We start from the raw sequence: 24,621 nt of genomic DNA on the forward strand, positions 1-24,621 counted from the left end.
AGAACCAGATGGCATAGGTTTAGGGCGAGAGGGGAAAAATTTAAAAGGGACTTAAAAGGCAACTTTTTCATGCATAGGGTGGTGCATCTATGGAATGAGCTGTCAGAGGAAGTGGTGGAGGCTGGTACAGTTACAGCATTTGGAAGGCATTTGGATGGGTATATGAATAGAAAGGGTTTAGAGGGATAGGGACTAAGTGCTGGCACATGGGACTAGATTATGTTGGGATATCTGGTCGGCATAGACGAGTTGGACGGAAGGGTCTGTTTCCGTACTGTATATCTCTATGACTGTGACTCTATTAGAGTGAATATTCTTCAGAGCCTGCTGGAAGCTATTGCATACACCAGGCTCTTCTGAAAACCAGCAAGATATAATCCCATGAGCCTTAAGACCGTAAACTAAAAGAAATAGGACCTTGAGCCTCCTCCATTTTCCTGCCCTATGCCCATAATTCTTGATTCCTCTACTGATCAAGAGTCCATCTCAGCCTTAAGTACACATTAGGACTCTGCCCTCACAGCTCTCTATGGCAGAGTGTTCCAAAGATTTACAACTCCTGGAGAGAAGAAATTTGTCCTCTTCATAAGGCATGGTGGTGCAATGGTTAGCACGGCTTACTGGGTTCAATCCCAGCCCGGGGTGACTGACCTGTGTGACATTTGGACATTCCCTTGGTGTCTGGGTTTCGGCTGGGTACCCTTCCTACAATCCAAAGATGGGCAGCATGGTGGCTCAGTGGTTAGCATTGCTGCCTCACAGCACCAGGGACTCGGGTTCAATTACAGCCTTGGGTGACTGTGTGGAGTTGCACATGTCTGCATGGGTTTCCTCCGGGTCCTCCGGTTTCTTCCCACAGTTCAACGATATGCAGGTTAGGTAAATTGGCCATGCCAAATTGCCCATCGTGTTCAAGGATGTGTTGGCTAGATGCATTAGTCAGGGGAAATGTAGAGTAATAGGGTGGGGGAGTGGGTCTGGGTGGGGTATTCTTCAGAGAGTCAGTGTGGACTTGTTGGGCTTAATGTCTGTTTCTTCTTGTAGGGATTCTATGTGCAGGTTAGGCAGATTGGTCATGCTAAGTTGCCCATAGTTTCCAGGATGTGCAAGCAGGGTGGGTTAGCCATAGTAACTGTGGGGTGACAGCATGAGTGTCTGGATAGGATGCTCTTCAGACGGTCACTGCAGACTCAGCGGGCCAACTGGCCTCTTTCTGCACTTTATGGATTCCTTGATCTCAGTTTTAAATTGGCCCCTTTATTTTGACAATGTGCCCTTTGGTCCTAAACTCACCCATGAGGGGAATGTCCCATTAGTGTTTATCCTGTCAAGTCCTTTAAGAATCCTATATCTTTCAATGAGATCATCTCACATTTCTCCAAGAACGTAAAAACTAGTAGCAGGAGTAGGCCATTTGACCCATCGAGCCTGCTCTGCCATTCAATAAGATCATGGCTGATCTTTTCACGGACTCACCTCCACTTACTCACCCTCTCACTATAATCCTTAATTCCTTTACTGCTCAAAAAAATTATCTACCTTAGCTTTACAAACATTTCCTGAAGTAGCGTCAACTACTTCACTGGGCAGAGATTCACAACCATCTGGGTGAAGAAGTTCCTTCTCAATTCAATCCTAAATCCGCTCCCCCTAATTTTGAGGCTATGCTCCTCTTGTCCTAGTTTCACCCGCTAATGGAAACACCCTCTCTTATGTCTAGCTTATCTGTTCCCTTAATAATTTTATAAGTTCTGACCTAAATCCCAACCTGTTAGCCTTTGCTCATAAATCAATCCCATTGTATCAGGGATCATTCTAGTGAATTTTCTTGGAACTGCCTCCAATGAAATGATAGCTTTCCTTAAATTACTTACACTACTCAAGATGTGGTCTCACCAATACCTTGAACAGTTGCAATAAGACTTTCCTACTCTTATACTCCAACCCTCTTGAAATAAGGGCCAGCATTCCATTAGCCTTCCTGATTACCTGCTGTGCTTCTGTGTACAGCTCTTTGAGTTTTCTGCACAGTTATCCCCCAGGTCTCTTTGTGTTGCAGTTTTCAGCAGTTTTTCTAATTTACAGATAATATTGTTTTTTTAGTTTTCTCTTCCAAAATAAACAACTTCACATTTTCCCACATTTTACTCTACTTGCCAATTGTTCGCCTACTTATTTAACCTGACAGTATCTCTCTGTAAACTGCTTGTATCCTTCTCACAACCTGCCTTCACATCTATTTAGTATTATCTGAAAATCTGGCTACACTGTATTCACTTCCTCCAAGTCATTGATATATATTATAAACAATTGTGGCTCCAGTACTGAACCGTTTGGAATCCCACAGGTCACGAGTCACCAACCTGAAAGAAAAACCTTTATCCCCACTCGCTGTTTGCTGCCAATAAGCCAACTCTGTATCTGTGCCAATATATGACTGTGCCAATATGGGCTCTTACCTTGTGACTTAATCGTTTGCGAGGTACATTGTCAAATGTCTTCTGGAAGTCCAAATACAACATATCTACTGGATTTCCTCAACCCACTGTGGTTGAGACTTCATCAAAAAACTGTAATAACTTAATAAGACATGATTTTCCTTTCATGAAACCAGACTGACTCTGCTTGATCAGATTATGATTTTTCAAATGTTCTGCGATTACTGCGTTACTGCGATTCCAATAATTCAACCTTTGGATGTTTGGCTAAAATCAGTCTCTTGTCACCTGTGTTTTGCCTCCCACCTTTTGAATAGAGGTGTCACATTGCAGTTTTATAATCCTCGAGTATTTCTCTAGAATCCAGGGATTTTTGGAGAATTACATTAAGCACCTCCAATATCACTGTAACTATATTTTTAAAGGCCCTGTAATGCAAGGCATCAGGGCCAAGGGACTTACCTGCCTTTAGTCTCATTCATTTGTCTAATAATACTTCTCTAGTGATGGTGATGTCACTTAATTTCTTTCCTGTATTTTTTAATATGAATGGGATGAACAAAGTATGATCCACCATAAAGACTAACACAAAATATCTCTTTAACTCCTCTGCCAATTTTTTGGTTCCCCAAGATTTATTTTGTAAGGGGCCTACATTCACTTTGACCCCTCTCTTTTTATATATTTAAACTAGCTCTTATTGTCAGTTATATTCCTTACTAGAATCTAGAATCCCTATGTAGGAAGCTGGCTATTCAGCCAATCGAGTCCATTCAAACCCTTTGAAGAGTATCCCACCCAGATCCACCCCCCCCCTCTACCCTATCCCTGTAACTCTGTATTTCCTGTGGCTAATCCACTTAGCCTGCACACCTTTGGACTATTTGCCCTCATATTTATTTTCTCTGTCTTATTGTTTGTTCCTCCTCTAATTTTGAATTTATCCCAGTCTTCAGTGCTATCACTGACTGTGCCCTCCTTATTTGCTATTTCTTTCAACTTAATACTGTCATTAACGTCCTTGGTTGGTTGGGCTTGGTTTATCCCTCTCTTAGAATCTTTTCTCCTCACTGGGATGTATTTTTGCTGAGCGTAATGAATTATTTCCAGTGCCTACCACTGTGTGCTTACTGGCATCAAGGTAGGGCAATGGCCAAGTGGCATTATCGCTAGACTGCTAATCTAGAAACTCAGCTCATGTTCTGGGACTCGGTTTCGAATCTCGCCATGGCAGGTCGTGGAATCCAAATTTAAATTTGGAATTAAGAATCTATTGATGACCACTAAACCATTGCTGATAATTGGAAAAACCATCTGGCTCACTAATGCCCTTCAGGAAAGGAGGTCTGCCACCTGATATGGCCTACATGTGACCACAGAAATGTGGTTGACTCTCAACTTCCCTCTGAAATGGCCTAGCAAATCATTCAGTTGCAACAAAGTCTCAACAAAGAAATAAAACTTAAATGTACCACCTGACACTGACCGGAAAAGACAATTGCAAAAACAACCTTGACAACTCTGCAGAGTCCTCCTTACTAACGTAGGGGGACACATGCTACAATTGGGAATGCTGTCTTACACAACAGTCAAGCAACAGCCTGACATAGTGATATTCACAGAATCATACATTATCGACAATGTCCCAGACATCACCATCACCATTCCTGAATATGTCCTGTCCCACCTGCAGGACAGACCCAGCAGACCTGGTGGCACAGTGGGGAGTCCTCAGCATTGACTCCAGACCCATGAAGTTTCATGGCTTCAGGTTAAACATATGCAAGGAAACCTCCTGCTGATTACCATGTTCTGTCCTTCCTTAGCTGATGAATCAGTGCTCCTCCATGTTGAACAACAATTAGACAAAGCACTGGAGATGGAAAAGATGCAATATCTATTCTGGTGGGGATTTCATCGTCCACAACCAAGATTGGCTTGGCAGCAGCACAAGTGATTGAGCTGGTCAGGTCCTAAAGGACGTAGTTGCTAGACTGGATCTGCAACGGGTAGTGAGGGAACTAACAAGAGGGAAAAACAGACTTTATCTCACCCGTACCAATCTGCAGGCTGGTATTGGTAAAGGTAACTACCGCCTAGTCCTCATGGTGACAAAATTCCTCCATTATATTGAGAATACCCCAATCATGTTGTAAGGCACCAGAACCATGTTAAATGGGACAGAATTCAAGTAGACCTAGCAACTCAACACTGGGCATCCATGAGGCACTGTGGGCCATTATTCTAGTGCAATCTGTAACCTTATGATCTGGCATATTCCCCACTAAACCATTATCATCAAGCCAGAGGATCAACCCTGGTTCAATGGAGAGTGGAGGAGGGCATGTCAGGAGCAGCACCAGGCATGCCTAAAAATGAGGTATCAACCAAATGAAGCCACCAAATAGGATTACTTGCATGCCAAACAGCATAAGCAGTGAGTGACAGACAGAGCTAAGCGATCCCACAACCAGCAAATTCAGAGCTAAGCTCTGCAGACCTGTTACATTCACTTGCGAAGATTGTGAACAATTAAACAATTCACTGGAATAGAAGGCTGCACAAATATCCCCATATTCAGTGTTGGAAAAGCCAACATGTAGTAGCCATCCTCAATAACATTTGAGAAAGTGGTGGTAAGCTGCCTTCTTGAACTGCTTTAATTCATGTGCTGTAGACTCTCAGTGCCATTAGGGAGGACGTTCCAGGATTTTGACCCAGCGACAATGAATGAATGGATATATATTTCAAAATCAGAATGGTGAGTGGCTTGAAGGGTAACTTGCAGTGGTGGTGTTCCCATATATCTGCTGCTTTTATCCTTCTAGTTAGCAGTGGTTGTGAGTTTTGAAGATGCTTCTATGGAGCCTTGGTGAAGGAGAGGTGGATGTTATGAGTATGAAGCCAATCAAGCAGGCGGTTTTGCCCTGGATCATGTCAAGCTTTTTGAGTGTTACTGGAACTGCATTCATGCAGGGAAACGGGAGCTTTTATACTACAATCTTGACTGTAGTTTATAAATGGTGGAAAGACTTTGAGGAGTTAGGAAGTTACTCACAGGAGGACCTGCTGTTGTAGCCAGAGTATTTATGTGGCTAGTCCAGTTGAGTTTCTGGTCAATGATAACCTCCAGGATGTTGATAGTGGTAGATTCGGTGAAGATAATGCCATTGAATATCAAAAGGATGATATTTAGATTCTCTCTTGTGGGAGATGGTCTTTACCTGGTATTTGTGGGGCACAAATGTTTCTCTGAACTCAGAAGGTGAGGTGAGAGTGAATGGTTGCCCCAAGACAACATTTGACTGAGTATGATATCCAAAGCATGAGTAAAACTGGAATCAGTGGGAATCAGGGTGAGTCTCTTCACTAGTTGGTATCGCACCTAGCACAAAGGAGAAATTTGTGGTTGTTAGAGACCAAACGTTTTAGACCAGGAACCCTTTACAGGACTTGCTCAGGGTTGTGTCTTAGGCTTACCCATCTTCAGCTGCTTCATCAATGAACCTTCCCCCCATCATAAGGTCAGATGTGGGCATGTTCTCTGATTGTCACAAAATGTTAAGCACCATTTACCACTCCTCAGCTACTGAATATATCTAGTCTTGTACTGCTAAGTAGGAAGTGAAATTCACATCACACAAAGGACCACTAGGACCATGAGCATGGGCAACAATCATGCAAAATGGATTTTGTTTTAGGTGAATGTAAGATGGTACATTATTCACCAAAATCCTCCCACAAGGTGTAAGCAATGGACTCCAAAGAGACTTGAAGACCCAGATTAAAATAATTAAAATATCATTATAAAGTACAGAAAATAATCATAAATGTTACTGGAATACTGGCTTTTCAACGAAAAAGAATGGAAAATAAGGGACAGATGTAATGCTATAGCTGTACAATTCAACCCAATACCTGGAGTTATTGAGAGCAGGTCTGGGTGCTATACCACAGGAAGGATATGTGGACCTTGGACAGCATGCGGGAGAGTTTTGTTGAAATTTTATATGGAGTCCAAGGGTTGGATTATGAGGAGAGATTACAACAACCAGGTTTATATTGTCTGGAATTTAGAAGGTTAGAAGCAGTTTTCAAGATATTAAGGAGGACTGAGCGGAGAGGATCAGGGATTCTAGACTTGGGGCATAATTTGAGAATTAGAGACAGACTTTTCAAGAGTTGAATTAGGAAACTTCTACACACAAAAATGGTCAAAGTTTGAAATTATTTTCTGTTGTTCAATGAATACCACTCTCACTACTGCGTCAGAATGTTGTATCCTTAAGACACATTCTAGGGGATGAATATAAAGTCTAGGCTGATTCTCTAGTAATGTCTTGTGGACATTTAAATGAGATGTTAAACCAGAGCAATGGCTAGTCTCTATGATAGATATGATATCCTTAGTGCACTACTTCAAAGAGGCGCAAGGGAATTATCACTGTGGGTGTGGCTAGGTCATTATTTATTGGCTATGCATGATTGCCCAGAGTGCACTTAAGAGTTAACGACATTGCTGAGGACCTGGAGCCAGACTGGATAAGGACACATATTCTTATTAATAATTGAGTCATTACATGGCCAACATTAGACTAATACTTTTAAATGAATTCAAATTAAATCATCTTCTATGGCTCAGATTCAAATCCATTTCCCTAGGGAATTAGCCATTAAATTAGTTTAAATGGTGCTGCTATTACATAATTTTCTTATAACACGAATTGCACGAGAATGGAACAGTTGTGTTATAGTAGAACTGACTGTACATATGTATGTACAAAATACACATAGAATAATGGATTGCAGGGATTGAGCCGCAGACTGGAATCTAAGGAGCTGATTAAGGTAAATCTTGAAGAGTGAATCTCTAAATCTAAAGTCTTATTCCTAACCAGGGTCGCATTTCATTCTGAATTTAATTTTTCATCTATACCACTACATGTGGACAATGAAGACAGACCTGGATAGTTTTCATAGAGGGGGTGTGAGTGTGACACTGAGAAATATAGTGATTGGAAGGAGGCAGCCAGGTAGATCTTATAGAATGAGTTCCTTAATTGAGTCTGTTAACCTGGTTGAATCAGGGAGCCCTGTGCTAGCTGGGTCAGTGACATGTACTATCCACATGTAAATAAAGAGTGACTGGGTGACAGCATTCATGGAGTTATTTCAGGCAGGAGGTACAAAATTGACTGCATGAACTAACTACCTTCTCAGCCGAGATCTAGGCATTTATAAAGGATTCTAGTTGACCAACCTTCATAAGGCTGACAATGGAAAGTGCTGTTTCAACACTATGTTGTCAACAGTAATTCCCTCCTATTTCTCCTAGGGATTAGTACAGCTGCTGAACTTAATCATTGATGCATCATCTACAAATCTGTACGGCTTGGCACTTGTGTGTCTGCACACTAGTGTGTATTTAATGGCCAAAAATGTAAGATGGGTGCTAATAAATGAGGTAACCTCTTTACCCAGAGAGTTGGTTTATGTGTTCAGTTTACTACCACTCAAGAGTGGTTGAACTGGATGGAGCAGACAGATGTCAGTGAAGGAGAATGGAACAGAAAGTTTCACTGTAGGAACATGAGTAGGTCATTAACCCCCTTGAGCCCCTTCCATCATTTAATTGGTCATGGCTAATCTGCATCTTAACTCCATATCTCCACCTTTGTTTTGAACTTTTAATTCTCTTCCTAACTCAAAACTGTTAACCTCATTTGAAATTTTTAATTTGCTGTATTCAACACGGTTCAAAGTTATGTGGACAGAGGTTTGAATGGGGCGTAAACACTGACATAGACCATTTCTGTGTCGTAAACTTCTGCACAGGCAGTACTGCAGATATGAAGTAATAGTGAGCCACCAGCACTTTCTGTTTGTAGATCAGACAGCTTGGAACATGTCCTGTTATTATTGCAAAAACTAACCTCTGTAGATAAGACTGTAGTTCCTGAAATACATTCTATTGAAAAAGCAAAAAAAAAACCTAAGAAATATCTATTTGTGACTTCTTAGTTAAGTTAATGATAATGTTAGGTTAAAAGGGGAGGCTTATAATATTACAAAGATAAGCAATAGGCCTGAGGATTGGGAGGCTTTTATAAAGCAGGAAAGGGCCATCAAACAAATGATTAAAAAAAGGAAAAAAATTAGAATATAAGAGTAAAATAGCCAAGAATATAAAAACAGATTGTAAGAAGTTTTACAAGATGTAGAGTGACTAAAGTGAATATCGTTGTCTTAGAGGCACAGACAAGAAAAATGATCAAGAAGAATAAAAGGAACGAAGAGACGATAGTTGACTCAAATTATTTCGCAGAAATAGAGGGTAACCAAGTAGCTACTAAGAGTGTGGAACGTAAGATAATTAATGTATTTTAGAGAAAAAAAATTGGATAAACCGAAGAGACTAGAAGATAACAAATTCTCATGACCTAACAGTTGATACAGAGATATTGAATGTAATGACGATCATTTTAAACAAAATCCCTAGTACCAGCAGGAAAGTGGCAATGTCACACAAATGCCAGGCAATTACTATCTCCAACAAGAGACAATCTTCCCATCACCCCTCAGGTTTACCATTGACCAGAAACTGAACTGGTCCAGCCATACAAATACTGTACTTAAAGAAGCAGGTCAAAGTGGAAACTCTACAGCAAATCCAGCTCAGTGGTTAGCACTGCTGCCTCACAGTGCCAGGGACCCAGGTTCAATTCCAGCCTTGGGCGACTTCTTTGTGTAGTCTATACATTCTTCCAGTGCCTGCGTGGGTTTCCTCCAGGTGCTCTGGTTTCCTCCCATAGTCCAAAGATGCGTAGGTCAGATGAATTGGCCATGCTGAATTGCCCACAGTGTTAGGTGCAATAGTCAGAGGGAAATGGGTCTGCGTGGGTTACCCTTCGGAAGGTTGGTGTGGACTTGTTGGACTTGGGGACCTAATTAAATAACTCACCATCTAATGTCCCAATACCTGTCCACCATTGATAAAGGAGAAGTCAGAAATGTAATGGAATACTCCCCATTTGCCTCGATGAGTGCAACTCCAACAATGCTCAAGAAGCTTGACTGACACCTAATCCACCACCTTAATTCCTTCTGCAAGCAATGTGCATTTGCAGCAGTATGTACCATCTAAAAGATGCATTACAGCAACTCACCAAGGCTTGACAGTACCTTCCAAATCTGTAACCTGTAATATTTAGAAGGACAAGGGCAGCATATATACAGGAACAAGCTCCCCTCCAAGGCTCTCACCTTCCAGATTTGGAAATATATCCTGATTCCATCAATGTCCTTCCCTCCCCAACAACATCATGGAAGATCTTATATTCCATGGAGTGCAAAAGTTCCAAAAGATGACTCACTGTCATCTCCTCAGAGGAGTTAGGTCCGGGCAATAATTCTTGGCTGAGCCAATAACACCCACATTTTGAGAAAGTATAAATATATTTAAAAATCCCATGAACTGGAATTTACCAAATGTAACACTGATATACAAAACAAAAGGCAGAGAGAAGACTACAGGATAGTTAGCCTGACATCAGTCAATGGGAAATGCTGGAATCTAACATTAGGGAACTCTTAACAATGCACTTAGAAAATCATATTATCATCAAAATAATGAAAAAATTGTTTTACAAGAAGAAAGTTGTGTTTGGCAAATTATGAGGATGTAACTAGGAGGGAACATAAAGAGCTTGGATTTCTAAAAGTCATTTGAAAAAGCGTTAGACAAATGGCTAACACCCAAGATAAGGGCTAAGGAAGTTAGGGTAATGTATTGGGTTTGATAGAGGATTGGTTAACCAACAGGAAACAGAGAATAAGGATAAACCAGGAATTTTCAAGCTGGCAGATTGTACCACAAGAAACAAAGCTGGGGACTAAGCTATTTACAATTTATATTATTACTTGAAATAGATACCTATATGATTATTGAAAGAAGAAGTGAATTGAGAATAATATTTTTAACAAGTTACATTTCGCTACATGAGAGGTCAGTAGAAGCAGACTCACTTGAAATTTTGAAAAAGGAGTTTGAGAAATTCCATAAAGTGAAAAAAAATGCAGGGCTCTGGGAATATAGTAGGACAGTGGAGTAAATTGAGTTGTTCTCTTGAAGAGCCAGTATGGGTCTGATAGGTCACAGTCTGCTGTTGTGTACACTAAACATCACATGGTGTAATACTCTACTGTACTCTTGAACACTCCACCAGTTGATAACAGTGTGCGGACATTACAACTACTCATTCAAATTTATTTTAAGTAACTTTTATTGAAGCCAAAATAAATTAGTCGATAAAATTAGAGCTTTCAATCATCATGGTCCTTTTGTGAGAAAGTTGCAGAGAATTTTGTTCCTGCTAGTCCTTTAATATTTCAGGCTCATCAGAGTGATGTGGATAAGAAGCCTAGCTCAGTGTGTTCAACGACAGTCATTACATTTACTGCCTGTCTGGCACCAAATTGAAGTTGAATCATCTCTGTATTTAGCATTCAAAGGTCTGGAATAAAAGTGCAACAGACTGTCAGAGGCAGTTGAAAAATGTTGATCTCTTTGGTAAGGCTTGTATGTTCTAACACACATTTGGTACCAGAAATACATTGGGACTCTTTCGGTAGAAACATGCAGCTGAGAAATTAATGCAATGGATTTCAATTCAAAAGAAAGTCAGATACAGTGTTCTCTTTGATGGACTAGGTGCTCTCAGACTCTCAAGCCAATATAAAGAAATTTGGAATGTGCACAAAAACTGGAGCCCATGCTATTAGATGAGGCTGTGGTATAGTGTTAAGGTTATTGGATTAGTAATCCAGATGCCCAGGCTTAATGCTCTGGGGACAGGGGTTCACATCTCACCACAGCAGCAGGTAAAATTTACATTTAGTCAATAAGAATTGGGAATTGAGTGCTCGTGTCTCTAATAATGACCATCGTTGTAAAAACCCATCTGATTCACTAACATTCTTTAGGAAAGTAAATCTGCTGTCCTTATTCAGTCTGGCCTTCACATGACTCCAGGCCAACAGCATTGGAGACCTCAGATTCTTAACTGTCCTCTGAAATGGCTTCACAAATTATTCAAGAATAATTAGGGATTAGCAATAAGTGCTGGCCTTACCAATGAAAACAAAGGAAAAAAAACATAAAAAGTGGTCAGTGGAGATTTCCCAGAATAATACCTGGACTCCATAAGAGGCAAGATTACACAAACTGGACGTATTTCTGCTGGTTGAGGAAATCTAAGACTCGGGGACATACCCAGATTATTCAGGAATAAAATTAGGGAACATTTCTGCACACTAGGGATGCCCAGAGGGACTGTTCCTGGGGTGGTGAGTCTATCCTATAAAGACAGATTACGCAAACTGGGCCTATATTTTCTAGAGTTATGAAAAATGAGAGGTGATCTCATTGAAACGTATACAATTTATTCATCCTAGGACAAGCCAAACAAAGACACGCATGAGAATATGAGAATTCCAAGAAGCATGGCATCCCAACTGTAACTCTATTAACAAACATGTTGACTTGGACTCCATTTATCACCGTCTGAGAAAAAAACAGGAAATGACATCACCACAGGAAATAACATCACCACATGAAAATAACGTCACCAAACCAAGGAAACCTAAACATGTAAATAGAAAGTGGGTCACTAACACCAGCGCTTCACCAGAGGCTCACTGATGATGCGCATGGTGACGAAATGTCTGAAAACGAATCTTCCAACTCAGCGAGCAAATTTACATCCAGAACCTCAACCTGAGCTCCAAATCATCTCAAAACTCACTAACCGATAAAATATTTAAAGGATTAAGTAGGTGAGATGGTTCCCCTGGTTGCAGAGTCTTGAATCAGGCAGCACAATTTAAATTTAAGGAGTATGTCATTTAGGACTGAAATGAGACTTTTTTTACCCATAGGATTGTGAATCTTTGGACTTCTCTACCCAGACTGTGAAAGCTCATTCTTTGAACATGTTTCAGGCAGAAATTGATAGATTTCAGGTTACTAGTGGTGTAAATAGTTAAACCTGAAATCTAAGGATGGGGATGGATAAAAGGTATTGAAGTATTCGATCAGACATGATTTATTAAATGACAGAATAGACTCGATGGTTAGAAAGATTCTGGATCAGTAGTGCTGGAAGAGCACAGCAATTCAGGCAGCATCTGACGAGCAGCAAAATCGACGTTTCAGGCAAAAGCCCTTCATCAGGAATAAAGGCAGAGAGCCTGAAGCGTGGAGAGATAAGCTAGAGGAGGGTGGGGGTGGGGAGAAAGTAGCATAGAGTACAATAGGTGAGTGGGGGAGGAGATAAAGGTGAAAGGTCAGGGAGGAGAGGGTGGAGTGCATAGGTGGAAATGGTTAGAAAGGCCTACTCTTGTTTGTCTTCCTATTTTGAATCTATCTTCTCAAAATGGCATTTGATGAGAGAGCAAATGTTCACTTTAAGTTTGAGTTGGTAGATGTTCATTCACTAGTGACATGAATGGATCTGTGGTTAAATCACATATTAGTCATGATTTCAAAGAATGGCTTCTTCCTGTTCCTGAGAGTCTCCAGAAATTGAGGGTTAACTTCCAGGATATTACTGCAAAAATAAGGTGAAAACTTGGGTTTTATGAAAACAGGCATCCTTCTTTCATTTTTTTTTGGATGGCTGATTACTAACTCATTAAATATAAAGATTTTCTGAAGGGTCTGTTTCCATGCAGTACATTTCGATGACTATATGACTCTATTTTGGAAATGGGGTCATAGGGCATTCTTGCTCCCTCTGTGGATGAGAGTGAGGGTCGTAGGGAGGATGAGCAAATTGACCATAGCATCATTGTACAGGGAGCCATGCAAGAGAATGAGGAAAAAAAAATTAATTGTAAATCAGCAATAGTCAGAGGAATAGACACTTTCTGTGGCCAGGATTGAAAGTCCTGAAAGCTGTGTTGCCTGCCTGATGCCTGGGTTCAGGGTATCTCATCTAGGCTGCACAGGAACCTAGAGTGTGAAGGGATAGATCCAGTTGTTGTGGACCACGTTGGCACTAACGATATAGGCAGAAAGAGGAAAGACGTTCTATTGAGGATTATGAGCACCTAGAACCAAAAACATCATAATCTCTGGATTACTACCTGAGCATGAGCTAATTGGCACCGGATCTACAAGATTAAAGAGGTAAAGAAGCTGAAAGATTGGTATGGCAGCAATTTGTTTTAATTCATGAGAAGAAGAGAGCTGTTCCTATGGAATGGGCTCCACCTGAGTCATGCTGGGGCTACAGTCCTGGTGAATCACAGAACCAGATCTTTAGATAGGGCTTTAAACTAAGTAGTGGAGGGAGACACAGAGTTACAGTTGCATGAAAAATGAGCAACACAAAGGTTAATGAGAAGGTAGGATTGCACTTTATTGTTACTGGAAAATAAAAGGAAGGGACAGAATGCGTGAATGTCATGCTTTACAAAGGAACCATAAAGTAGGGAAACTCAATAATATAGGCAATTGTGTGATAACAGACATTTCGGCAGCAGGATTTGGCTATAAAATCACTCAAGAATTAGGGAAAATGTGTTTTGGAGAATGCCTACCTCCATTGGCATTAGAGTGATTCCAGCTGGGATCAGTTTGTGTGCTTTGTTCTGTACATGTACCCAAATCTCTGTGCCATTCTGTGTATGCCCTGGTGTCTGTGCACGGACAGTGTTGGTGCTGATCTTTGTGCCGTTCTGCGCAGTCTGCCTCAGTCTATGTGCTGTTTTGCGCATACACAATGTCGGCAAAATCTCTGTGCTGCTTTGAGCATGCATGATGTCAGCGCTGGTTTTCGTGGTCATCCTGCGCATATGCCAATGTCAGCTGCCAACAGAGCAGCTTTCTGTGAGAGGTACTCTACAGAGAGCAACGTTTTTACATTTTTCAAACGCATTGTGTTAAATATGCTTTTGTTTTGTTAATAAATATGATGTCAACCTTCATTCAGGCTGTGCTGTACTTTGTGTTAGACTTTTGGGTGATTTTTGAGTGATTGTGAGTGTTTTTTTTGCTGATCTGCCCCAACCCCATTTTTCCCAGAGACCCAATTATTTCTATTAAGCGAGATTTCGCTGGAATGCAATATGGCGTTATAGGAGAACCATCTATGCAACAAATTTAAAGGCTTTGTATCTTCATGCACAAAGCATTTGAAATAAGATAGACAAACCGATGGCGCAAATCGAGATATCTTAAGGTCACAAGGACTTTAAACTAATTTTGGCGGGGGGGGGAAGGCACATTAAATGGAAAAGGGCAGGAATCTAATTTCAGGCACAACAGATAAGGGACAATTATGGGAAGGGTGTGGTCTATGCAGGACTAAGGGTGCTGTACTTAAGTGCATGCAGTATATGAAACAAGGTAAATGAGCTTGTAGTCCAGATTGAAATTGGCAGGTTTGATGTTGTGGGCATCACAGCAATGTGGCTGCAAGGAGATCAGAATTGGGTTCGAGATATCCAAAGATATGCATCTTATTGAAAGGACAAGCAAATGGGCAGAGCGGGTGGGGTTGATGTCTTTGTGAGTAAGAAATGAAATAAAATTGATAACAAGAAGCAATATAGGGTCAGAAGCCATAGCACCTGTATAGGTAGAGTTGAGAACCGGAAAGGGAAAAAGACCCTGATGGGGGTTATGTTCAGACCTCCTAGCAGTAGTCAGGATATGGAGCAGAACATAAATCAGGAGACAGAAAATCCATTTAAGAAATACACTATTACAGTAATCATGAAAAATTCAATATGTAGGTGAACTGGAAAAACTAGGTTGAGAGCATATCCCAGGAAGAGGAATTTGTGGAATTTCTAAGAGATGGTTGTTTGGAGCAGTTTGCGATAGAATCCACTAGGGAAGAGACAATTCTTGATCTAGTGATGTGCAATGAGGCAGACTTGATTTGGGAGCTTAAGGTGAAGGAACCCCTGGGAGGGCTGTGAACACAATACGTTAGAATTCACCCTGCAGTTTGACATGGAACAGCTTGAATCCAATGTAATGGCATTATAATTGATTTCAAGTAACTACAAAGACATGAGGGAGGAGCTGGCCAGCGATGATTTGAAGGGGAGCCTATCAGGGAAGACGGTGGAGCAGCTGCGGCAGTAATTGAGGAGGCCCGCAGAACTTTATCCCAAGGAAGAAGAAACATTCTAAGGAAGTATGTGACAACCATGGCTGACAAGTGAAGTCAAGGACAGCATTAAAAGCAAAAGAAAGGGCTCTAATGGTGTGTTTGTGGTGTCCCTACATCTGAACCAGGAGTTTAAGTCCCACCTTCACTGGAGGTGGGAAGTAAAATCTCTGAGCAAACTGATTAGCAAATATTTAAAAGTAAAAGAAAAAGCATACAATGTGGTGAAGATTAGTGGAAGGTCAGAGGATTGTGAAGCCTTTAGAAACCAGCAGAGGACAATTAAAAAAGCAATAATAGGGAGAACATGACATATGATGGTGAGCCAGCTAGTTAGAAAAAGAGTATTTTTTAGATATTGAAACTTGAAAGGGTTCAGAAAGGATTTACAAGGATGCTGCCAGGGTTGGAAGATTTGAGCTACAGGGAGAGGTTGAATAGGCTGGGGCTGCTTTCCCTGGAGCGTCGGAGGCTGAGGGATGACCTTAAAGAGGTTTATAAAATCATGTGGGGCATAAATAGGGTGAATAGACACAGCCTTTTCCCTGTGTGGGTGAGTCCAAAACTAGAGGATATAGGTTTAAGGTGAGAGGGGCAAGATTTTAAAAGGACCTAAAGGGCCACTTGTTCATGCAGAGGGTGGTGTGTGTGCGTGGAAGTGGTGGAGGCTGGTACAATTACATTTAAAAAGCATCTGGATAGGTAAATGGATAGGATGGGTTTAGAGGGATATGAGCCAAGTGCTGACAAATGGGACTAGATATATTTAGGATGTCTGGTCAGCATGGACATGTTGAACCAAAAGGTCTGTTTCCATGCTGTACAGCTGTATGACTCTATGAAAGGTAAAAGAGAGGCAAGAATAGACACTGGGCGACTGGAAAAATGAGGCTGGAGAAGTAGTAACAGGAAACAAAGAAATAGCGGAGGAACCAAATAGGTACTTTGCATCAGTCTTCACGGTGGAAGACACCAGTAGCACAACTGGTGAAGAGAATCATGGAGCAGAGGTGAATGTAATGGCCATCACTAAGGAAGAAGGTATTGAAGAAGCTAAAGCTAAACTGGTTGTAACATCATAGATTGATTTAGGACTGTCAGTCTGGTCCAATCAAGGAGCCCTGGCTGACAGATAAAATCAGGAGGGTCAGACATCCTGATATTCTGAAAGCTTGGTCTGAAGGAGCTGCATCAGTGCCTAGGACTTCTCACGTGTAAATAAAGGGTAACTTGGTGAAGGGATACTCTGTGGAGTTATTTCAAGGTCTGAAGGTGAATTAATCACATGGATCAAATGGACAACACCTCAGAGTTCTGAAGGAGATAGCTGAGGAGATTGTGGAGGCATTGGTAGTGACCTTTCAGGAATCACTGGAGTCAGGGAGAGTCCCAGAGAACTGGAAAATAGCTAAGTAAAATCTCTGTTTAAGAAGGATGGGAGTCAGAAGACAGGAAATTACAGGCTGGTTAGCTGAACCTCAGTCTTTTTAATGATTTTAGAGTCCATTATTAAGGATGAGATTGCGGAGTACTTGGAAGTGCATTGTTAAATAGAACTGAGTCAACATGGCTTCATCAAGGGAAAGGTGCCTGACAAATCTATTAGAATTCTTTGAGGAGGTAATGAGCAAGTTAGGCAAAGGAGAGTTAGTGGACATAATCTATTTGGATTTTAGAAAAATGTTGACAATATGTAATACAGGAGGCTGTTAAATAAGATGAGAGCTCATGGGATTAAGGACATGGTACTGGCATGGATAGAGGATTGGCTGACTGGCAGAAGGTAGAAACTGGGGACAAAGTGATCTTTTCCAGATAGGCAATTGGTGACTTGTGGATTACAGAACAGTTCAGTGATTGGATCAAAAAATGTTGGAAATACTCAGCAACTTGAGCAGCATCTGTGGAGAGACACAGTTAATGTTTCAGGTTGATGACCTTTCACCAAAATCCTTTCTCCCAGCAGCATGTTATTTTACAATTGTTGTTTGCTGATTGGCTCTGGGAAGGCCAATTCATGAAGATTTACATGCTTGGTAACCAATGATAGCATTGGAGTGGGTGGGCTGGTGGGAAACAGAAGCAATGAAATGAGGAAGACACGTCCTTTTCTGAGGGTTATCAATTTTTTGGAATTCTCTTCCTCCGTGAACAGCAGAGGCTTGGTCATCAAATATATTCAGGAAATAGTTAGACAGATTTTTGACTGACCAGGAAGTCAAGAGTTATTCAGAAACAGGCTAGAAAGTAGAGTCACTTTGATCCATGCTCTTATTGAATCAGGACCAATGGCCAAATGCTCTCTCCTAACACATATGTTCGTCTTAACCTCCAGAGATATATTCGTCCAAAGTTGACAAATCCTGGAAAATGCCAATTTGAAATAAGCTCAGCTCCTAATTCATATCAAAGCTAATAATGCACTAATAAGTTGAAACTGGACAGACCTCATTTGCTATAGGAACATTACAATGAGGCCATAAACTCTTCCAATTACTACACGTGGACTTTAAAGGACCACGGTACTATCTAAGTTCCTGCCAACATTTCACTCTTCATCAATGCCATGTCACCGTTATTTGTGGGATTACGCTTGCTAACATAACAACAATTACTCTTGTACATTCGGATTATAGCATCATTCCATATAAAGTGTGGCCAACTTTTAAGATCATAAGACACAGGAGCAGAAATTAGGCCATTCGGCCCATCGAGTTTGCTCTGCCATTCAATCATGGCTGTTAAGTTTCTCAACCCCATTCTCCTGCTTTCTCCCTGTAACCCTTGATCCCCTTGACAATCAAGAACCTATCTATCTCTGTCTTATTCTCAATGACCTGGCCTCCGCAGCCTTCATAGATATACCACTCTCTGGCTGAATAAGTTTCTCCTTATCTCCTTTACTCTAAGTCTTAAAGTAGCAAAGCAATTTTCCTCACTTCTTGGCCCAGAGCCTTTCAAATCTTTCCTGTATTAAGCATGTATTGATTCCATTTGAGGGAATTCAATGCATGGTGGTATAAATATTTATTTACAATGTTTTGAAAAGTAAAGATTCTTAGGGTTATACAGGAAAAATAAAAAGGCAGTGGGCCCAATTAGATAGGCTTTCAAAGAGCTACTGTAGATACAATGGACTGAATGGACTGCCAAAGATTTGAACAGATTTTTGTGAACTGGCATATGATTCAATGCTGCACCATCTACCCACCCAATCTGTTCCCCTCTTACCTCCAATTCACATGTATCTCTGTCACCTGTGACAAGTAAATTCCCAATGTTGTCATGGCTCCTTCCTGTCACAAGTGCACGGATTCGTGCAATCTCTTCCGATAACTGGCCATTCAGCTCCTGCAAAAGACAAGACAGGAACATTGTAATTAAGAGTCAAGTCAAACCTTTGCTGATAGTAAACAAAAACCAAAGAACTGCGGATGCTAGAAATCTGAAACAAAAAACAGAAACTGGTGGAGAAACTCAGCAGGTTTGGCAGCATCTATGGAATGAAATCAGAATCAACGGGTTCTGAAGAACAGTCACTGGACCCGAAACATTATCTTTGTTTTCTCTCTATAGATGGCTGCTAAACCTGCTGAGTTTCTCTTGTTTTGCTCTGCTGATAATTGGCTGGCTCACTGTGTGTATCCATGTAATCAGATAGTTCTCTGTCAGAGGGACCTTTGGGCTTTGGAGTTCTCAGTGCAAAGATATACACAGTTACAATCAGGAGGAAAATCACTGAGTGAGAGACTGTATCCTACAGTTACAACTCTGCTAATGCCATTCACTCCAAGTCACTTTGGGATATTTAGTTATATAATCAGATAATGATTATACCAGGCCATTCAGCTTATAGTGTCTGTGCTGACTGTCTGCAAGGACATCTCAGCTTTCTCATCCTCCCACCTTTTCCCTGTTGCCCTGCAAATTATTCCTCTTATGGTAATTATCCAATTGCCTTTGGAAAGCCACGACTGGATTTGCTTCAGAAAATTCTCAGGAGTGCATCCCATATACTAACCACTGCCTACAAAAATAACCACCTGATGAAGGAACAGCGCTCCGAAAGCTAGTGCTTCCAATTAAACCTGTTGGACTATAACCTGGTGTTGTGTGATTTTTAACTTTGTACAAAAATAAGTTTAGTTACGCCATTCTTTTGCCAATCACTTTAAATCAGCATCCTCTGGTTCTTGACCCTTGTGTCAATGGTAACAGCTTCGCCCTATCTACTCATAATTTGAACATTTTTATCGACTTTTCTCCCCCTTTATTCATGTATGGGATGTGGGTGCCGCTAGTAAAGTTGGCATTTGTTGCCATTTCCATTATTTTGCTTAAATCAATTGACTCTCTCGGCTATTTCAGAGAGCAGTTAAGAATCAATCACATCAATGAGAGTCTGGAGTCACATAGGCCAGACCAGATTAGGATTTCCATCCGTAAAGGACACCAGTGAGCCAGACGAGTTTTATGACAATTGGCAATGGTTACATGGTTGCCATTAGACTTGGTTTCAATTCCAGATTTTGCTAAATTCAAATTTCACCACCTACCATAATGGGATTCATAGTTATGTCCCCAGAACGTTATCCTGGGGCTGTGGATTACCATTCTGTTGGTAAAATTATCATATATCACCACCACCTCAATATCCTCTCAATTATTTCTCTCATTATGGTTTTATGGTCTCTCAATTATTAATATGATAAATTGATACATAATTACAAGGAATACAAATATCATTATTTAAATCATTTATCTTATAGAAATTCAATTTGTTTTCCTGTTAAATCTTGTCATTTGTATAACACTAATTGACTAAACTCCTTCTTACTCATCACTATTGTCCAGAATCTATGATGGTCACATTGAAAAGAAAGTTCTCGGTCACAGAAGACAACAAGAAACTAACTTGTATTTGTATAATCTCTTTCACCATCCCAAATGTTTTACAGACAATTAAATACATCAGATGTGTAACATTAGAAATATAGTTTGTGCACAGCAAGCTCACATAAAGTGGAAAAGGATAATGAAACAAAAACATAAATTGTTGCCGGTTTGGCAGCATCTATGAAGAGAAAGCAGAGTTAACGTTTTGAGTCAGAATGGTGATAATGGCCAAATAGTTCTGATTTTTAAACGATGTTCATTAAGAGGTAAATACTGGCCAGGATACCAGGTAAACTCCAGGTTCTTCGTCAAATTGTGCTGTGTGATCTTTTAATTCCAGTTAAATTGGGGCCTTGGTGTAATGTTTAATTCAACAGACGGTTAGTATCCTGGTGCATTGTGTTATGCGAGTGTTCATTGCTCCCATGTGAATCAATCTCCTGATCTTCCCTAAGTCCTGGATCCTGTTTACCCAGATTTTGACCCAGGAAAATCCCCCTAAACACTTTCCGTTATCAAGATTTTAGTTTGTGCCTCATAAATTTCTAGTTTCTTGCCCCTCCAGTTATTTAAAAAGGTCAGAGAGATAAACTTAGACATTAGCAAAATATTAATCTCAGGTCTTCTGTACAGAAGCAATAACTGACTGGATTAGACACAAGTATGAACTGATTAGAGAGAATTGCATAAATTTGTAAAGGGTGGATCATATCTAATGCACTGAGTAACATGCAGTAAATATAAAAAGTACTTATGGTTCTCATCTGTACAGACTTCCAGAAGACATTCAACAAAGCTCCACATAAAAGATTTCAAACAATTAGAATTGGAAGCAATTTGTTGACTACTGTATTGTCAAACTGCTTTGTACATTTTGTTCACTTAATGTCCATACATTTAAAGGGAAGGGAATCTAGAAAAGATTAATGGAGTCCACAAACAACATGTGAAACAGCTCAGCTTTTGAATGAATCTTACTGTTTCTTCCCAAGTACTTCATATTAATAACGTTAGGGAATGATTTAGGAGATAGGAGATGGAGAATAAAGATAATGAGTATAGGTTCAACATCCAGAACCCAGCTTTCCAAAAATCTGGAACTGTCTGAAATCTGGACTTTTTGTAATGGTCTAGTTTTAAGTTTATGGATTGTATATTGATCAGGTTTATCTCAAAGTCTTCTCTCTTCATCTTGTTTAAATTGCTTCCTAGAAAGAGGAGCTTTCACCTTTCGTTCCTATTATGGAGCAGAATCATTATTGAACTCTTCTGGGGAATCAGTTACTCAGGCTTGCTTTGGTTTTTGATTCCTGATGAAGGGCTTTTGCCCGAAACATCGAATTTCCTGCTCCTCGGAAGCTGCCTGACTTACTGTGCTTTTCTAGCACCACTCTAATCTAGACTCTGATCTCCAGCATCTGCAGTCCTCACTTTTGCCTACTGCTTTGTTTTTCTCCACCAGGGACGTGCAGATGAGTAGATGGCAATGGGGGAGGTGGGGGGAATGCAAAGTTAGGAACACTGAATAACTTAAACTTACAATCATATTTTGTATTTTGTGTACTAAGAAAGGGGTAATATAGTATTTGAGTTTTTAGGAGATTGGTGATGGGGAGTCTATAAACCTATCATGCATAAATCACTGAAAGTGGCAGAACAGGTTGAGAGAGCAGGTATGTCAGCAGCGAGGGGAAACATCTTATCTAGCCTGACATGCCTTGCATTAATTTTGAAAATTTAAATGAGATCATCTCTCATTCTTTAAATCTCTAAGGAATGCAGATGCAATTTCCTGACAAATGACAAACCCAACGTCCCAGGGATTAATTTGGTGAACCTGTGTTGCATATCTTCTGTGGTAAGTATATCCTTCCCTAGGTAAAGTTAAAAAAAAAGTTATAGTCCAACAGCTTTATTTGAAAGTACAAGTTTTCAGAGCACTGCTCCTTTGACAGGTAGCTATTGTGGCAGGATACATAGGGCACAGAATTTATAAGTAAAAGATCAAAGTGTCACACAACTTATATGATACCTTAGACAAACCTAGATAGCTGTCACATCTTTAACTACTTAGAATAGGGATGCAGGTTTCGATTGATTAATATGTAAATCCCAGAATACATATTAATCAATCGAAACCTTCAGCCCCATTCTAAGTGATTAAAGACTTAACAGCCATCTAAGTTTGTCTAATACATACACTTTGATCTTTTATTTATAAATTCTGTGCCCTATGTATGCTGCCCCACTAGCTACCTGTCAAAGGAGCAGTGCTCTGAAAACTTGTACTTTCAAATAAAGCTGTTGGACTATGACCTGGTGTCGAGTGATTTTCAACTCTGATCACCCCAGTCCAACGCCGGAACCTCAACATTATGGCTTCCTTAGGTAGGAAGATCAAAACTGTACAATACTCCAGGTAAGGTCTATAAAACTAAAACAAGATATCTTTACTCCCATACTCAACTCTTTTTAAGATGAATGCCAACTTACTGTTTGCCTTTCTAATTGCTTGCTGCACAGATTTTAGGTATTTTGTAAAAGAAGCAAAAACAACACAAGGAAAAACATTTTCATGCTGCAAGCGATCAGAATGTGGTGGAAGTGTGTTCAATCAAGCTACTGACAAGGAAGAATGATTTGGGCTACAAGGAAAAGGCAGGTGAGTGACATGCAGTAAACTGCTCCTTTGGAGTGTTGGCACAGACACGATGGGCTGAATGGTCTCCTCTGTGGTGTAACAACTCTGTAATTCTATTGCTGCTTTTCTTTTATCCCTCATGTGCTGACCCAGCTTCTCCCTGAAGGCATTGGTGATTTCTGCCTTAAATACTCCCTGTCATAGCAAAGTTTCAAACCTCTCACTAGCTAAAGAAATTTGTTTTGAATTCTGAACTTGCTTTATTAGTGCCAATCTTGTATTTATAACCCCCTAATTTTGGTCTCTTTCATAGAGTCAACATACAGACAGCACCAACGAATCCCCTTTTAACAATACTTTGGTTGTGGGCGGAAGTGAACGCAGAGCGCAAAGCCGGTCGGGAAGGTAAGTGATTGTTATTAGTGTGGTTGTATTCTAGACCCCAGGTCCTACAAAGTACACAGACTTGCCCCAAAAAGAGGGTCCAAGGAAGTTCCTGTGGATTGAAGAGTGAGGCTTTAGCTCAGGAGTCTTTGACAAGGAGGTTGAGTGAAGTGATTACGCCACAGTTGAAGAGGGTAAAGACATGACTGCCAAGCTGGTTCAGTGTGCTACGTGCTTGATGTGGGAGGTCAACCACTCTGGTGTGTCTGGCTCGTATAAGTGTGGAAAGTGTGTGCACGTTCAGCTACTGACAGAGCATATTGCAGCACTGATGAAAGAACTCGAGGACCTTAGGCTCATCCGAGAGAACGAGATCTTTCAAGGCAAGATCTTCAGTGAGGTTATTACACCAATCATACCAGAAGAGAGCAGACGATGAGGAAGGCAGAGAGGAGACAGGTGCAAGAGACCCCGTGGGAAGTACCTGTCAGGAACAAGTTGAATCTTTTGGAAACAGGAGAGACAGATGACACTGCCAGTCTGTGAGGCGGCCAGGTCTTTCAATCAAAAATTGGTGCGGAGGCAGAGCGGAAGAGTCGGACATCGCACAGAGCCGTGGTAATAGGGGACTCCATAGTGAGAGGAACTGACCGGGGTTTTTGTGGCAGCAGACGGGACTTAAGGGTGGTGTGTTGCCTTCCTGATGCCAGGGTTAAAGACATCACAGACAGAGTGCAGAAAATCCTCAAGAACGAAGGTGAAGAGCCAGAGGTGGTGGTACATGTCGGCACAAATGATGTCGGGAAGAAGAGGAGGAACATACTACAGCGGGACTTCGGAGAACTAGGAAGAAGGCTGAAAAGCAGGACGTCCAAAGTGGTTATCTCCGGTTTGCTTCCAGATCCTCGGGCTGGTGAGACCAGAAACAGGGAGATAATGGACTTGAACGTGTGGCTGGGGAACTGGTGCAGGAAGCAAGGATTTAAATTCTTGGATCACTGGAGTATGTTTTGTCTAAGCATAAATTCTACAAGAAAGACGGTTTGCACCTTAATAGGTTAGGGACCAGCATCCTGGCAGG

The 24,621-nt window shown here is 40.8% G+C and overlaps 1 protein-coding gene across 9 annotated transcripts in view; it reads right to left on the reverse strand.

Moving 5' to 3' along the window:
• LOC122542310 (TRIO and F-actin-binding protein-like) overlaps positions 1-24,621 on the reverse strand; it is a 366,873-nt gene that overhangs the window by 16,967 nt on the left and 325,285 nt on the right. For 7 of the 9 annotated variants that reach the window (XM_043679926.1, XM_043679930.1, XM_043679931.1 and 4 more), the window contains one exon: positions 18,851-18,970. In XM_043679926.1, coding sequence (XP_043535861.1) covers positions 18,851-18,970 — 120 coding nt within the window. The other 2 variants (XM_043679934.1, XM_043679932.1) reach the window with 2 other exon arrangements.

The sequence above is a fragment of the Chiloscyllium plagiosum genome, chromosome 39, assembly GCF_004010195.1.
Source record: "Chiloscyllium plagiosum isolate BGI_BamShark_2017 chromosome 39, ASM401019v2, whole genome shotgun sequence".
NCBI lineage: Eukaryota > Metazoa > Chordata > Chondrichthyes > Orectolobiformes > Hemiscylliidae > Chiloscyllium > Chiloscyllium plagiosum.